Below are 17,171 nucleotides of genomic sequence, written 5' to 3'. Positions count from 1 at the left end.
GATCCTTGTTTAATACACACTAAATTGACAAAAGTATTGAGACACCTGTGCATTCATAGTTTTTTTGTTTTGTTTTTTATTAAACAAATTAAGAAAGAGTTTTTTTCTGGTTTCTGTTTTTTTGCTCCTGTATTAAACTTGACTTACATTATAAACAGTACCAGTCAAACAATTGTACACACCTCTTTTCAATCAATGAGATTTTTTTTCTTATTAGGATTTTAGCTGGTTTTAGGTGGTCTAAGATGGTTTTTGATGGTTAAGGTGTTTGAACAACTGCTCATCCAGCCAAAAACATATTCTGTACTTGTAAATTAGTGGGTTAACCAGCTTTTAAACTCAAAGAAAAACACTGTATGCTGGTCAAAATACAAGCTGGTCCACAAGTTTAACTAGCTAGGGATGAAGATATAAAAGATATACAGAGAAATATGTGAAATTGTTTATTTTGGATAGATTCTTAGTGTTAATTTGTGCTAAATGGCAAAACACAAACAAGCTAGTTCATTCTTAACTGTGAAAAAAAGCACAAAACTCTTATCTACTATTATTTGAAAGTACCTACATCACCCTCATCTGCTGACTCACCACAGACAGTAGACCCCTTTAAGGGGTTTATTTGTTGTGTTTGGTTGTGACACAGTTGGACCCAAAGCGTAATCTGGTACTCTTGCATTTGCACTTTGATGTTCTACTACACTGTACCTCTACAGTACCTCCTTTCTCTCAGTGTAAAGTTGCCATGTTGAAAGTACAGTTTTGCAGTGATGTTTAACACTTGTACAGTTCAAGAACATTCTTCCTATTGCACATTCAGGGTCAGCCAGGGTCACCCATGATACAGCACATCTGGAGCCTGTCAGAGCTCTTCCTGTACAAGACCTCTTCAGTTTCTCCAGTTTCCCAGAGTCTTCTGATGGTGTGAGAAACTGTACACCACATCACTCTTTAATGCCTTTTTTAATTTGTAATTTCTCTAAAGAAAAGAGCTTCACTGTACTGTACAGAATTAAAATAATCTGTGTTTCTTCATTCTGTGTCTTTTTCTAGTCATAATGAAAGAAATCCAGATGTGTGGTGCAGTGGAAATACTGTGGTTGAAAGTGCAGTAATACAGTCTGTTCCAGCACTGCTTTTATAAAAGTATAAAGCATTGTAAACTGTAAATAGTTTGCAACAACAAACTACAGACCAGTTGTGAATAAATGACTTTTTTCCAGTTTTCCATTAAGTTTTTGTCTTAGAAGCTCTGACATTTTACTGCTTACCTCTGTACTATTTGAGATCACTAAACCTTGTACGATGTCAAGTAAATTACTTATTTATCTGAGTTACTTCTACGTCAATAAAAAGTGAAAAGCTTGGTGGTGTTCTAAAACTTTTGACCCGAGTAAACTCTTTGGTTTTAAGAATTTTTTTTTTCTTACTTTAAATGAAGAAAAACATAGATACTTATTTAGTAAACAAAAAAAGTGTAAAATAAACCAGAATATGTTTTATTTTTTTTCTTTAAAGTTCTTCAAAGATGGATTTTCTCAGTCAGCTTTATGAGGTAGAGTCACCTGGAATTCAGGCTTTCAGTTAACAGCTGTGCTGAACTCATCAAGAGTTAATTACTTGAATTTCTTGCCTCTTAATGTTAGTTTGAGAGCATCAGTTAAAGTAAAGTAGTCAAGAGGTAGAGTTACAGGTATACAGTGAACAGCTCTCTTTGACTAATGTTCTAATACATATTATGAGAAGCAGGAACTACTTAAAGATTGAAGTATCTTCAAAATGTAGTCAAAAACGTTATGATGGAACTGGCTCTCATCAGGACCGCTCCAGCAAAGGAAAAGAAAGAGTTTCCTCTGTTGTACAGAATAAGTTCATTAGAGTTACCAGCTCAAGAAACCACAAGTTAATGTCACCCCATTTGGTTTGTTTAACACTTTTAAGTTACTACATGATTCCTTATGTGTTCCTTCATAGTCTGGATCACTTCACTATTCATTTACAATGTAGAAAAAATGCACGACAAGCCAAAAAAATAAACAAACCATGAATCAAACTTGCTGTCAAATATTTTAAATCATTTTTACCCCTGTTATAAATGAATGAGATGGTGATTCTGTAGGTTCACTTGAGCTGTGAATCAACTGAACCGAATCAGTGTCCGGACCTCCGATGCACTGAAAAGAGCTTATCAAAAGAATCGGTTCTGTGAACTGAATCGAATTTCCCATCACTACTCGACTACGAGTGGGAAAGCGTGTGCACGCGCACGGGTAGCGGGAGGAAGAAGAGGCGTGGGGGCGCGCGCGGGCTGGATCCGTCCACGTGGGAGGAGGTTTTGGTTTTAGTCTCCACTAAAGTTGCCACAAATATGCCAATGAAATATAATAACACTGAAAATTACACCGAGGCTTTTTTAAAGGATTATAACGGCTCATATCCTGCATTTTCCCTTGAGATTCATGTGCATTTTTTTATTATTTTATTATTGTTTGTGGTTATGCATGTTTTTTTCTTCTTCAGTAGTATTTAAAACAGAGTGTTTTATTCCAGTGGCTTCAAATTTAATATCTGTCCTTATGGTTTTACATTTATAAATCTTTTCTTTTTTAAATAAATGTATTTAATTTTTAATTTAGCTAGAGCAATTTTTCCACACATTACACACTGCTAATCAGCTCTATATATAACACAAGGAGAGTAAAGACTAGCACACGCCTCCTCCAACACATGCAAAGTTAGACTCCGCCTCTTTTTGAACTGCTGTTGATGCAGCATTGCCGAGTAGCATCACTGCGCATTGGAGGAAAGCACAGCGACTCGGTTCTGATACATCAGCTCACAGATGCAGCCTTGTGCTGATCCACATCACCCTAGGAGTGATGAGGGGACAGAGCACCATCTACTGTACCCACCCAGAGAGAGCAAGACAAACTGTGCTCTCTCAGGGCTCTGGCAGCTGATGGATCTGCATAACTGGGATTCGAACCAGCAGTTTCCCAATCAATCAGACCACTTTAGACTGATTTAGACCCCTTCTGATTTATTTAGATCTGCTTCTTTCTGGGACTAAAGCTTTGTAAGTGTAAAAATCTGATGATGTTTAAGGTAATACTGTATTTATTCAGAAATATTGAAAATTCTACACGGTTTACAAACTTTTAAGCACCATTGTAACTGACTCTACTGTCCAGAGAGGACTTTGCACTACTTTATTTTAACAATACTGTGAGGATTTGATGACATTCTGTGAAAAACTGTATGAGTAAGAACTGGGTGCTACCTGAAGTAGCTGAATGCATTCAACAGAAGGGGTGTCTATACATATGTGGCTGTACATTGTGTGCATAGTGCATGATGTGGTCTGTTACTGACCCAATTTTCTCACATCTAAACTGCATGACTATAATGGAAACGATGCAGAATGACCTGATCTGATCCTTCCAGTACCAACATGAACTCAGCTGCACTGTTATGGTTCCAATCTACCTTTGGAATAAGATTTACATGAGACAGACATGTCCAATCAAACGGGATGGATGGCTGGCTGCTCGGGGCGTAATCTGGCGAGCAACCGCCTTCGGGATGAACAATGGCTTTCAGTCTCCAACAGGATGCCTTGTCAGGGAAGTTGGGCCATTGATCCATCACAGGCCGCTGTAGAGAGAGAGTGTGTGGCTGGCTAGCACCCTTCATATGCTGCTGCAAAAAAGGCGGAAGGTCATCCAGTCCTGAACATGTGAAAACTGTGACACTGCGCCCTGGAGACAGTACTATAAATGGAAGAAGCTAAGGCTTGGCTAAGCATGGGGGCAATGTCATCCCAAATGATAAAGCATGAGGGCTGAGGGAGTGTGGGAGTGTGGTACCTAATGAGTAGATGAGTAGATCCTGTTGAAAATTAAGTGTTTTTTCTTTAAACCAGCAATGTGTTGCATTATATAAAATTGTAAAAAAAAAACAGCTTAAAAATAATGTTGGTGATTTAATGACCTGTAATAGGAATAGGGAGAACGATGTCTCCGTTGAAGTTTAAAACACTGGCAGAATAACGTTGGTGAAAACTCTGTGACACTATGTCATCTAAAATATATTAGTGCAAAATCAAGCACTATTAAGGCCACGCAGAGCCACTGACACACGCACACAAAAGTATAAACGTACTCTGCTGCATAGCACACTCTTGCTGGATAGGTAACGACTTAGTATAATGACTTAGCCATTATGCTTCTTTACCTTTCAGTGATGCTTGTTCAACTCTCAGCTTGTCCAGAAATGCATGTGTAAAGTATGTCCTCGAGGGGTGGCTCTCTGGCTGTAGAGGTAACAAGAACAAGAAATGCTAATTAACACATAATTCTGCTTTAAACTAAATCTTTAAATCTGAATATCAAATCTTTGTATACAACCGACTACATTCACACATCAGATAAAAGTGGCCCAATTCCGAAAACAAAAAATAAAAATGTAAACTGCAAAAATACACATTAAATCTGACATTTTCAGTTCATTTGTGGTACTGAAACCCAGTGTATATCCAATATGCAGCAACGCATCTCAGTTTGAACAACCAAAACGGAATTCATGCATTTCAACTTTTTCGGTTATCCAATGCATATGCATTTGTTGTGAATGCACACTGATTTAATAAGTAACTGCTCATGTGGACATACGGTTTACATTTACAGCATTTATCTTATCCAAAGATAAGAGGTTATTCCTATTGCAGAGGTGAACCAATTTAATGTTAGGAGTCTTGTCAAGGACTCTTATTGGTGTAGAACAGCATAGTTACCCAGACCTGGAATTGAAACCCAGTCTCCTACATGGTATCTTATTGCACATCAGTGAACTTATTCACATTTTCTCACCTTACATTAAAGTTTGCGGTTGTAAGATGACAAAATGTGAAAAAAAAAAAAAAAAACTTTAAGGGGTATGAATACTTTTGCAAGCCACTGTCTGTGTGGTAACAGTTCTGTAGTAATATATCTGGACTTACAGACCGGCCATATGAGTTTTTTTTAAGAACCAGTGAAAAGACAAGAGCAGATAACAGAGAAAACAACGACAGACCAGTATAAAACCAGCAATCAAAAATAACACACTGGCGCCCTCTAGTGGTCCCTGTTCAACACTATCCAGGTTAGAATGATAATTCAGTTCAAAATGTGAAACTGCTACATTATATAGATGTTTTACACAGTGTGATCTAATTTAATCTAATGTAAAATTTTAATATTATGTAAGACCAATTGGTACTTTTGGCAGTGTGCAAAATCCTGCTGGAAAATGAAATCTCCATAACGCATCTCCATAAAAGTTGGGAAGCATTAAGTGATGTAAGATTTTCTGTGTAGTTTCCACAATCAGTGATGGTTTGGAGAGTCATGTCATTAATATAAATCAATTTATGTGTAATACATCTGTATATGAAATGTATTACTGAAATAAAGTAGCTTTTCAATGCTATTCATTTTTTTTGAGAGGCACCTGTACCTCCAGACGACCGAGCATGATCCATAACCCACATTTTACCATTAAAATTGTAGAAATTACTTACTTATTATATATATATATATATATATATATATATATATATATATATATATATATATATATATATATATATATATATATATATATATATATATATATATATATATATATATTACAGGACACGCAGATAAACCAGGCATCAGACATTTAAGCATAAGCATAGAACAGAAGTGCAGAAAACAGGGAGAGCACCTTTTAAGGGATTTTTTGTCATTTATTTTATGAAAAACAAAATTTACCCAGCATTATAAGAGATTTCTGGTTGGCAACGCCATCAAACGCTCACTCTAACTCTCACCCTCCCCCTCAGACCCACGGCTCAGTAAACAAGCCTACTACTGTAATCTACATTTACTGTATCCTGGATTTTTCTGCTGGGGTTGTTTTAAATGACAGACATGTACAGGAAGTAAACTATAAACAGGTCAAAAAAGGCATAAGAAAGATACAATAAACTGACATGCACCTCAAAGATAAAAAGTAACCATTTCTTCCTCAAAATATAAAAAAGGAGCTATTAGACTTTTCTTTTAAAACCAGGGCCTAGAATTTAACTACAAGCTTTTATTATATATTCTATATATTCATATGTTTTAAGACATGTTTTTAGTCTGTTTCTAAAAGATAGCACTCTGGTAAAACCCAAAAGCGCTTGATGAACTTGGTAATTGGTGTTGGAATGCAGTGGGAAGGCAATTTGGAGAGTTGTGCTGCTAAGCATGCCGAGATAAGCACACACACACCAACAGAATCACAATGAACTGAAGATATTACAAAATAATTACGCAATTACCACATCAATTAGTGTTTTAATTAGTGTAGAAAGTTAAATGTCCCTCATCAATTTGGTTTTCTCCAAAGAATATAAAGGCAAACTTGCATCTTAAAGGAATTTGTTACCAAAATAGACCCTAATCCAGAATTATATATATATATACACACATTTTAAAACATTAAAATGCCAACTTAATACGAGAAGAAAGAAATCTTACCTTTCAATGGAAGTCAATGTAAAATTTCAATCACAAGTCATTTTTGGAGCATTTTGATTGCATCATCATGAAAAGTATCAATCCCAAAAATAATCAAAAAAAGCAAATTGCAAATAAAATATTTTTGTGACACCGCCAAAGTAATTCATGCAGTGTGTGTGTATGTGTGCGCTTATATATGCAACATTAGTGAATATTTGGTAACCAACATTATTCAGCTGAAAAAGGTGAACTCAAATTTACCAAAAAATACTATTTTTCCCCGCCTCAGTTTTTCTTTAAAAAGCAAAACAAACAAAAAAATACTATACATATAAACGCAGCCATGACACACAAAATACCTTTTTTCCCAATAACATTAATCTAGCAGTTGTTTTTTTTTATACAACTTTTTTTTTTTATTAAAAATTATAAAACATTCTGATACACAGTCCAATAGAAATGCTCCAAAATTACTTGGAACAAAATCTTTTTACATGAACTTCCATTAAAAGGATGAGGTCTCCTCCCATAAGGTTGCCATTCTGGACATAATTAGTTTGGCATGACAGCGACAAAAATAATGATATATCCCCCCTCTTTCATTTTTAATCAATCAGCTGATAAAGGGACAATTTCCCACCTTATGAGGAAACATTAAAAAAAAATAATTAAGAAAATAATGAACCGCTTCATATGATGTGAGAAAGGGTTATTTAGGCAGTGTAAGGAATAGCAGAGGGCGCCATCAGAGAAACATGTTGAATTTTTCCTTTTAAAAAGGAGACGATGAGAAACCTGCTGTTTTCTTACATTCAAAAATTAATTTTCATTTGATTTGATTTGCATGACCAGAGGAAGACTCTGTGATTCACTGATCAGTGTCCTAAAAGTTCAGAAGAAACATTCAGAAGCAACTTCCTAGAAAGTACCATGAAACACCAACCAATCACTCGAAGCAGAAGGATTTTCTGCTGCCACTCGCGTAAAATGTGTTCAATCAACTACGACAGAATCAAGCTGCAGGAGCCAGCGGAGGTCTAGACGTCAGTCATCATTGCAAAGAGAAATGATTTAAAGTTGTGTACATTCACTTCTGAAGATGAGCAGAAAGGAAGGAAGACAAGACGCTGAACCTTCCATCTACATTTCCTTTTCTCCCCAAACTCTCACGTGTGTGTATGTAACCTAGAACCATTCACTAAACCTAAAATATTGAAACAAATAAGTTACTTGCGTGTGATATTTAACGGAAGGTGTCAATTTACTAGATTACAGAACCTTACATGAACATGCACGCCGACACAGACAGCACATGACTCAATTTTATGAACACAAAAATACAAAATCTTCTGCTGGATCATGAAAAACACAATCTTAAAAAATAAATCCATTGACGGCACAAAGGCTGGCGAGGAGAAATTAAAAGCAACGAGAAAGTAGAGAATGAAAAATAAAAAAATAAATACAACACCGCCTGCAGGAAGAAAGACTGAGGGGTCAAATGAGTTCTGTGAGCTTCCATTTTTCTCGCAGTAGTTACGTTAGTTTTGTCTGGTTTGCCTTTTAAACTAACCCATTTACAAATACCGTTTGAGTCGGGAAGGTTTGTGTCCTTTCTCTCCAAATACGCTTCAGAAATGTTTTTCATTGTTTATTTGGTTGATCTGGACATCCCTTTCAGCAGAGTCAGTAGAAACAAGTGATCTATTTCTTAATTTGTTGTCGTTTCCCCCCAGAATAGCATATTGGGGGAAGGGTGTGGAGGTTTATAAAAAAAAAAAAAAGAAAAAAAAAAAGAAGAATTCATCTTCTGACATGATGCATTTTTCATTGTTTCTTTTTTCCTCTTATAAAAAGTCTCAGAGAAACAACCATGACTGCATACAACATTAAAAAAAGGAAGTAAAAATGTAAATAAAAAGGATCAGTCGGAGTCACTGCTGTCTGAGGTGGAGCCGCTGGAGCTGCTGCTGCCCGAGTCTGAAGAACTGCTGCTGCCGCTGAGCCGAGACGGGCCCGAGCCGCCTTTTTCTAAAAACAAATTAAGACAAAGAAAATCCGAGGTTAGATTTAATAGGCATACAAAAGCTTATTTTCTTTGCATGAAGTCACAAAAATGAACTATACATTTAAAAACGTATAAAATGTTTTTATATCCTCATTATCAGTTTGCTGCAACAGATGGGCAGACAGACAGCAGACTGGATAATATTAAATAAATTATATTAAATAATGATACAGTATAGCAAACAGGCTCTGTATAAACTAGGGGGTGCACAAGAAAACATTTTCAGAAAAGTAGATCAGTAATATCAATAAGCTAAACACAAAACGATGCTGTTTTCTTATAAACTGTCCTTTGTATGCAAAAATATGCTGCTCTAAACTCAATTAAACAAGACGTGCAGTTAGTTGGTCAGTGTTCTTAAGCACTGATATTATCCACAATATCATCATCATCATCATCATCATCATCATCATCATCATCATCCATGTTAAGTCATTTCTGCAGCACTGCTTTTATGGTAGTTTAACAATGCAATTAGGATGTTGTATATGTTTCTGTTTAATTTAATGTGTGCGTGTATATATATATACACTAACTTTTCTGACAGGTTTTGGTTGTTGTTGCTTTGCGGTTTCTAAAGGACTGAACTTACGTAAAGGTTTTCTCTGTTTCTTCTGTAAACAGGACTTGACGTATCGCTCCAGCTCGCGCAGGGTGGAGGGTTTGAGCGTCTCGAAGTCGATCTCAATCTCATCAGGGTTGGAGTCCCGAAGCGAGGGCTCTCTGGACTGGATGATGTGCACCACCCTGCCCAGCTTCTCTCCTGGCAACCGGTTGATATCCAGGCTTAACTGTCGCTTCTCGTCATACGTCATGGGCAGCGCCGAGTCCTCATCGTCCGACTCGTAACCTGGGCCTCCTCTGGCTCCCTTCTTTGGTTGCCTGTTAAAATAAAAAATTAAGAGGATTGATATACCTATACAGACTATTTGGTAAAACCAGGGAGAAAGAAGTATAATGTTTATTTTCTTAAAAGGACAACTATGAGAGGACCTGTTGCCAGGGACTGTGCTGTTGGCTTTCCTGGCCGGGCCCTTCTTCTGCTGGGCCTGTTTTACAGGCTGCCCTGTCTTGGCCTTTTTGTCATCCTCAGGTTTGGCTTTGTTGTGCTTGTTTTCTTTCTTCTTCTTGTCTTTGTCCTTTCTCTCTTTCTTCTTCTTTGGTTTACTGACGGGAGCCTGCGAGAGAGCAGCTAGCTGCTCATGGACGGCTTTCAGCTGGGGATATCAGGGAGAGGGGGATCAGTGACGTTCCAAAACCATTAAAAACAAACCAACAGCAACCGGTGCAAAGTAGAGTACGGGTTGTCCAATAGTAAAATGGTTGTGATAAAATTTCTGGAAAAATATTTTGCGCTTATTATTTGAGTGAATATTTTTCCAAATTAATAAAATAAACATTTAAACCAGCAAATTTTGACTGTGCTACCTGGACAACCCTGCATGCATTCTTCACACATCATTTATTAATCATTTAGCACTTATTTGCTTATCCAGCATTAAGCTCACATCGTAAAAATATACTAATTTGTGTATGATAGATATTTGCTAGTTCAAGTTTTGGGAAGATCAAACCTTTAAAATACACCAACTTGCATAAGGACACTCAACACACATTTAAATGTATATTAGGGGTGGGCGATATGGCTCTAAAATAATATCACGATATTTCAGGGTATTTTTGCGATAACGATATACTTGGCAATATAGGAAAACAGAAAAATAATTAATTAATTTCAGGAATATAGTATAATAGTATAACAGTATAATCATAATGTGGCAAAATAAATAATATAGCATAAAATAATATAATGCAGCAAAAAATATTGCAGAATATTTTCATGCATATAAACTGCAAACTAAAACTGCAAACTAAAACAATTACACAATAAATACACTCAAAGCTTCTAAAGCTCCCTATTATTACGACATCATAATGTCACGATATATTGCATACGATATAATATTGCCCACCCCTAATGTATAGTATAGTCAATATACTGGATAAGCAAAATAATAATTAAAGGGAATGACAGAGGTTTGTGAAAATGAAAAAGAAGAATCTGGAAAGAAGAAGGAGGAAGCAGAAAATCCCTCGTCACCCGCACAGAAAAAGTCAAACCATATTTTCACAGATTTTGAGACTGTGCTAATATTTTTGTTGACTTAATCTGTTAGGATCACTCCCCATGACTCAAAACGCACATGTGTACGTACAGTGTCAGTACCATAAACATTGTGTCACATGATCCCGAAGTCAATACACTAAGCAGGCAACGTCAAAATAAAAAAGTCATTAATACAAATTAAGCTTTCTTTTGTGCTGAATCGTAAAAAAATATGCACCAATTTGTAAAAACAATTCAAAACAGTGATTTGAATCAAGAGATTTAAGTGACCCATGAGATTTGTGAAGAAGAAAAAAGTAAGTAGGACAGTTAATATAAATATCCATGTCACGTCATTCAAGTTACGTTGTTAGAAAAGAGTTAATTTAATGGCACATGGAGTTTTGGTAAAATGAATCAAATTTATATAAATCAAAGTAAAACAAAAGATCAAACTTCAGCAGGAAGGGGCCTTGCTGTTAGCCCCTCCTCCACTGAAGCCCTTTTCTTTTCTTCCCCACAGTTTAAAGATTGGTTAAAAGAGTAAAAGGGTGATGTGAAGAGGACAGCGTTAATAAAGAGAGGAGGTGCAGACCCGGTCAGGGCCTTTTGAAGTTTATATAAGTCAGACCTTGTTCTGAAACCCACCTGTTCCGCACCCACCTGTTCCTGCAGCTCAGCAAGCCGCGTAGCTCTCTCCTCCTCAGAGTCGGAGCTGTCAGAGGTGGAGGAGCCGCTACTCTCGCTGCTTGCAGTGCTCTTACTGACCACACCGGCCCCACCAGCACCCGCAGGCACATTCACCTCCACCGGCTCATCCGGCATCTTCGCAAAACGCATCTCAAACACGTCCTACACAAACATACATACAATTAAGACAACTTAGCTAGATCTCGCAAGATTAAAACGTGACGATATTTCTCGTCATGCTTTGACCAGTCTCGCGGGGAAAAAAATAGTTTAGTGTGGACTTTTTAAGCGGGATCTCCGCAAAACCAGCAAGGTGATTGGCTGTTTCTCCTGAGAGAAAATTATTTGGGGCTTTCATTTGGCGCCCCCTGTCGTGCAGCGCCCCTATGCACGTCAAGCATAGGCTTAATATGACTGGTTATGGTTATGCATAGTTAAATTACAAGAGATTTAGGAGACAAAAACACAAACCCTAGGCTTAATATGACTGGTTGTGGTTTGCAATTATTGTTTGCACTAAATAATTTTTTATTCTTATTCTTATTTCTATTTCTTATGAAATGTGTGAGAAAAACCAGTCTGTGAAGTTTGCGTTTCATGATTTTGTCAAATAAAACTCTAGTTTTCAAGCCATTTTTCATTTTTGAAGTTTTCTTTAAAATTTTATTTTTAAATCTCGTCTCGTCTCGTTCTCGTGAACCCAGTTTCGTGTCTCGTCTCGTGATATTAGTGTCTCGTCACACCCCTACTGCGTATACATAATATTACCCAGACAGAGGAATGAAATGAACAAACACACACTTACTTGTAGCTTTCGTGCCATGGCTACGACCTCATGATCTGGTGGGTTGTATTTATAACAATTTGAAAACATTAATCGTACATCTGCAGCAAAGTTCTGTGCATCCTGGTATTCCCGACTGTCCATCTTTTTCTGCAACACATTAATGAACATTAATCTCAAATGCAAAAAAAAAAAAATGCTTATTTGCTTATAAACTGAGAAGTGGAGTAAGCAGAATTTTAGGCTACGCACTTTGACTGTACTTAGGTCCATAGGATGTTTGATAATGTCGTGGTAATCATGAAGTTCAAGTGCCTCAGCGTCGACAGGCTTGTAGAAGGGCCAGGCATACGCAGCATGCTTTTTGGAAAGCATTTCTTTCAGGATGACGTCGCAATGTTTGAGATGTTCGTTTAGCCGGCCACGTTTGCCTCCAAGCGGGCCGCCCTCTCCGTCCTCAAAGTCCTTCTTGGGAGGTTTGATTGGGCGCCCGGTGCTTTCCCTCCGAGAGCCCACCTTGCCTTGCTTGCCTTCGCAAAGAGGAGGTGGAGATTCACTTCTGCTGGCTGTGATTGCAGACGTGGTAGGGGTGGTGGTGTCTGCTTTCCTCTTGACCCCTTTCTTCTGGGAAACAGAAACAACCCCACACACAGAGGGACAAAAGAAACATGGTGGTGAGGTATAATCACAGACACACGGCTGAAATGAAGATGATTAGATGATGATGATTTTGTCTCTTGGCCCTGTGACTTACTTTGATAACAGGTTGCGAAGGGGGCATGGCAGGCATGATTGAGGCAGCGGTCGTGTTCTTTACAGCGGGTGTGGTGGGGGTGATGGTGGGCACTGCAGGAGAGGAGATGACTGGCGTCTGCGGGCCTGGTGATGTGGCACCTGGAAACGCTGAGGCTGGAGATCCAGGGGACACTTCCTGCTGACCTGCATTACAAGTGAAACAATTAACTACGGGCCATATTGATCTAGTTTACCAAAACATTTGTTCTTAGTTACTTCAGTTTGCACCTAATTCTGCCTATGTTATTGGACAGATAACTCCAGCACATACAGCTTCTGGTATTGTGCTCTACTGTACAAACTTATATTTAGGGTTCATACACTTTTTAACCAATCAACTTCCATGAAATTTCCATGCTTTTTCCCATATTTTACATGCGTTCAAGGCAAAAGTTAGTGTTGTGGTAGATTCTAAATTAAATCAGATAAAATGTTGACACAATTTTATAATAATAAAATTTGTATCAGATCCTGAGAGCTCCACTGTGTCTGTATAAATTACTAAATTAACTCTAAGCTGATTGACATATTTGTAGCTCAAAATAGACTTTCTCCATCGATAAACTAAAATACAAAGATATGCAGACTAAATATTGCTATAATGACATGGTTGAACAGAATTGAAGCAGAAACAAAATGCCATCTAAATAAACAGAAAAAATATCAAATAGCAGGATTTCAGAAGTTCAGTGGTGCTATGTCACAACAGACCAAACCAGCACTTCTGCTATGACTACACATTTACCTGGTCCTCCTTTACGGCCCTTGCCTTTAGGGGCCGGAGGAAGCAACTCCACCTCCTCCTGAGGCATCAAGGCCACTTTCTGCAGGAAGATCTTCTCCAAGGCTTGAGCCATTAAGACAATGTCATCTGTTGGCTAAACAAAAAACACAAAAGATGAGATCTGATGCAGAGGTGAGCAACATTAGAAGGTGTGAGACTGAGAAACCAGTAGACTCACCTTGTTGTAGATGTAACAGTTAGTAAACATTGTGTTGAAGTCTTGCATGCACTCGCTGGCACTCCAGTAGAACACATTCTCCAACCTTTTCTTGATGGTACCCATATCCATTGGACTCTTTATTATCTTGTGATAGTCCTAAAAGACACAAGAACACATACTTGCAGTACAATTTTACAACCAGAAACAAATGTTATATTGACAATAAACACTAATATTAAACACTAATGTTTAGTATGTAAGCAGAACTGTATGTCCTCCTCAAATTAAGGATGTTGTTCTCTTCGATTTACAAAAGTAAAAAGCAAAAGAAAGGAAATAAATGGATAATTAAGAGCTGAAATAATTTAAAAACGTTGCAGAACCTATTTAACTTAACTTAATTTGTATCAACTGCTTATGTGATGCTAACATATACACATGTCTAGATCACATTTAAAAGCCCTCACCGGCAGTCCCAGCTTAATAGCATCAACAGGTTGGTAGAAAGGCCATGCAAACTGATGCCTCCACAGAGTCTTCACCACTACATTTTGCATGTACTGGAGCTGATTCGTCTTACGGCCGGGTTTAGTGGGGTTTGTCACCTCAGGAGGTGGGGGGTTACCAGTCTGAGGAGGGGTTGAAGTAGCTGAGGTAACATCCGACATTTCGGTTTATAGGAAAAGCGCTGCAGTTTCAGGCCGCTTGCTTTCTCTTCACAAGACTTGTGTTAATATGTATTTTTCAACAGAAACTTGCACTGGTCTTCCCTCTTTTCTTCACTCATCCAAGAGGGACTACATCCCATTGCAGAATCAGACCTTGACACCTGTGGAAAAACAAGAAACAAATATCATAGTTTAAGTGCTTTTCCGCATTTATTTTCACAGCCAGGCAATTAAAATACTCTCTTACAAAGGTGGAAATAAACAGTACCTTGTTATAAACACACTAAGTTATATACTCATAACAGCATGCATTTAAGCAACCTAACACAACACAATATTTCCCATTAACCACTTACTACATACTGGCATCAAACCATAACGGTTTCCAAAGTGTATTTTTATGCCAGTTAAACAATAAAATGTTCCTTAATTCAAAAACGTAAGAGGTAAAACACTCACTCATATAATAAGAAACTAGAGAGTTTTGTATCAAACTTTTTTTATATATACATTATCACCCAGCCCTAGAATAAGTCATCCTTTGTGGACATTCTTAGCTAATTTTGTGTTGTATATTTTTGTATTAACATAAATAAATAAAATAGCAATAAACCATATCAACCAGCTTAAATATAGGGTGTGATTGATTAAATTAATGGTATTAAGGCTGATCTATATTTACAAAAAAACTTGATATTCTTAAGTAAATAAATGCTGCAAACCTCATTGTATTTTAGTTAAAGAAAAGTGTAACATTAATCTATGAAATGCCCTGCCACATACGAGAGTTCTTTACAGTTTTCTAACAGAAAAGCTTCTATATGTAAAGATGCACAATCTTGATTTCACCATTTTGAAAATCACATTAAACACATTAGCCTGATTAACCTCCCAGCTTTAACAGAAACATAGAAACACACTGACAGCTTCTCTGGCTTAAACTAATGTTACCTAGAAAAAGGTGGGAAATCAGTGCACTGCACTTCTAACTACACTCAGCCAAAACACACCCCCTGCCCATGCGTCTGTAGGTAATAATGATAATGTTAAACATATAAAAAGATCCAACTTTCATACATAAAAGGTTATCATAAGTGTATTTGAGATGTAACAAAGTTCGTAAACGTAGCTATAGTTTAAGTCCACGTATGACTGATAACTGTGACCCCAGGGCTCAGGCTGACCTCCCGCGTAAACAGGCGCTAGCTAAGCTAAGCTAAAGCTAGCTGCCCTACTGCCCCAATACGACCCACTGCTCACACTCTTCATTCATTCTCAAACCTCCAGACTGGGCTGACTGAAAAGTATTAACATTTTAGGACAAGAGAGGAGAGCCAGTTTTATTAAAATATTACATTTATCTAGCTAGTTGAGTAGCTAACTAACTATTAACTGTTTTGAACAGAAAGAGCAGCAGATAGCTAGCCACAAAATAAGCGTAGACAGCTAGCGTAGCTAGCTAAGTTACATTACCACAATTAGCTAGCGTTAGCTAATACAGGCAGCCAGCTGAATGTCTTAGGCACTGATAAAAAGGAAAATTAGGTTAACTAAATTAATTTACTAGCACACACATTGGGTAAATAGCTAGATATATAATAAACTACACTAAGTAACAACAGCTGTTGTGAAAGTAAGGCGTATCCACAGCTAGCTAGCTAATTATCCTTGCTAATGGAGGGAAATAAACATTAGGTTAGCTTAGCCTAGCCTTACCATACATTTAATGGGATTCGCGTTAGCTTAGCGTACTTTAGCTTAGCATCCCAGCTAATGCTAACGCAGCATCCATCAAAAAGATGGCGGGCACTTTTAGCTAGCGCAGCTAAGCTAGTTACGCTAAAATGCTAATCAAACGCAGCCCATTTCAGCACAAAATCTGTCAAAATATGAGTCTAACAAAACCTACACCAATATAAAAGCACAATTAGCCCAAAGAGAAGATTTAAATTGATGCGCGAGCGGGTTCCGCGGTGAATCCAGCCCGCTGTAGGTGAAGCGGGGTCGGGCGCTGGGCTCGTATTGTCTGCAGCAGACGGAGAGCTTTGTTGAAAACAATGCTAGGCTAGTACTCAGCAACTCGCAGATAAACAGCTAACTAAATAAGCTCACATTACAGCGCACACAGCCTCAAACCCATGGCCGAGATATAAAGCACTGACACCCCCGCACAGCCGCGGCTACTATTAGTGTGTAACCTCTTTAGAAATAAAGAAAAGAGTGTATATATTACTGTTGTCGGGGCTCTCGAGGGCCGCTAGCTGGTGCTGCTCCGCGCCGCTGCTCTTATTTGGAGGTAGCAGAAGCAGATGTGGGGACGAGAAGCGCGCTGCGCATGCGCTCTGTCGCATGCTTCACACTGCTCCGATCTGTTGTAGTTCATGTTGGGAAAGTGATATAATAAGAGAACTATATTGTGTATAGATCTCTCAATTATTATTAATAAGGATAAGGTATTAATAACAATATATTATGTTACATAAGCACAAAGGTGTGACAATGTAAAAAGTAAGGATTTTCTGTGAAAGAATAAATCATTTCTAAATAGAGATTATGTTGTGCATGTAATTTTGGGAAGTATGGAATTA

At 37.7% G+C, this 17,171-nt stretch overlaps 1 protein-coding gene across 3 annotated transcripts; it reads right to left on the bottom strand.

Moving 5' to 3' along the window:
• Positions 1-7,764: 7,764 nt before the first annotated feature.
• Positions 7,765-16,916, bottom strand: brd3a (bromodomain containing 3a). Of its 3 annotated transcripts, none has more exons than XM_007253948.4 (11): positions 16,817-16,916; positions 14,383-14,744; positions 13,934-14,071; positions 13,717-13,849; positions 12,931-13,115; positions 12,429-12,800; positions 12,198-12,326; positions 11,351-11,554; positions 9,589-9,812; positions 9,188-9,477; positions 7,765-8,558 (listed from the first exon to the last, which is right to left on the bottom strand). In XM_007253948.4, exons 2-11 carry the CDS (start codon positions 14,581-14,583, stop codon positions 8,452-8,454), a joined length of 1,983 nt encoding a protein of 660 aa, XP_007254010.3. In that variant the 5' UTR covers positions 14,584-14,744; positions 16,817-16,916; the 3' UTR covers positions 7,765-8,451. The 3 variants fall into 3 exon arrangements, with proteins under 3 accessions (XP_007254010.3, XP_007254013.3, XP_007254012.3); XM_007253951.4 differs by having other exon boundaries at positions 11,366-11,554; XM_007253950.4 differs by having other exon boundaries at positions 12,429-12,797.
• Positions 16,917-17,171: the final 255 nt, after the last annotated feature.

The sequence above is a fragment of the Astyanax mexicanus genome, chromosome 17, assembly GCF_023375975.1.
Source record: "Astyanax mexicanus isolate ESR-SI-001 chromosome 17, AstMex3_surface, whole genome shotgun sequence".
NCBI lineage: Eukaryota > Metazoa > Chordata > Actinopteri > Characiformes > Acestrorhamphidae > Astyanax > Astyanax mexicanus.
Note: the sequence above shows the minus strand (reverse complement) of the source record. Positions and strands in the feature narration are given on the sequence as shown.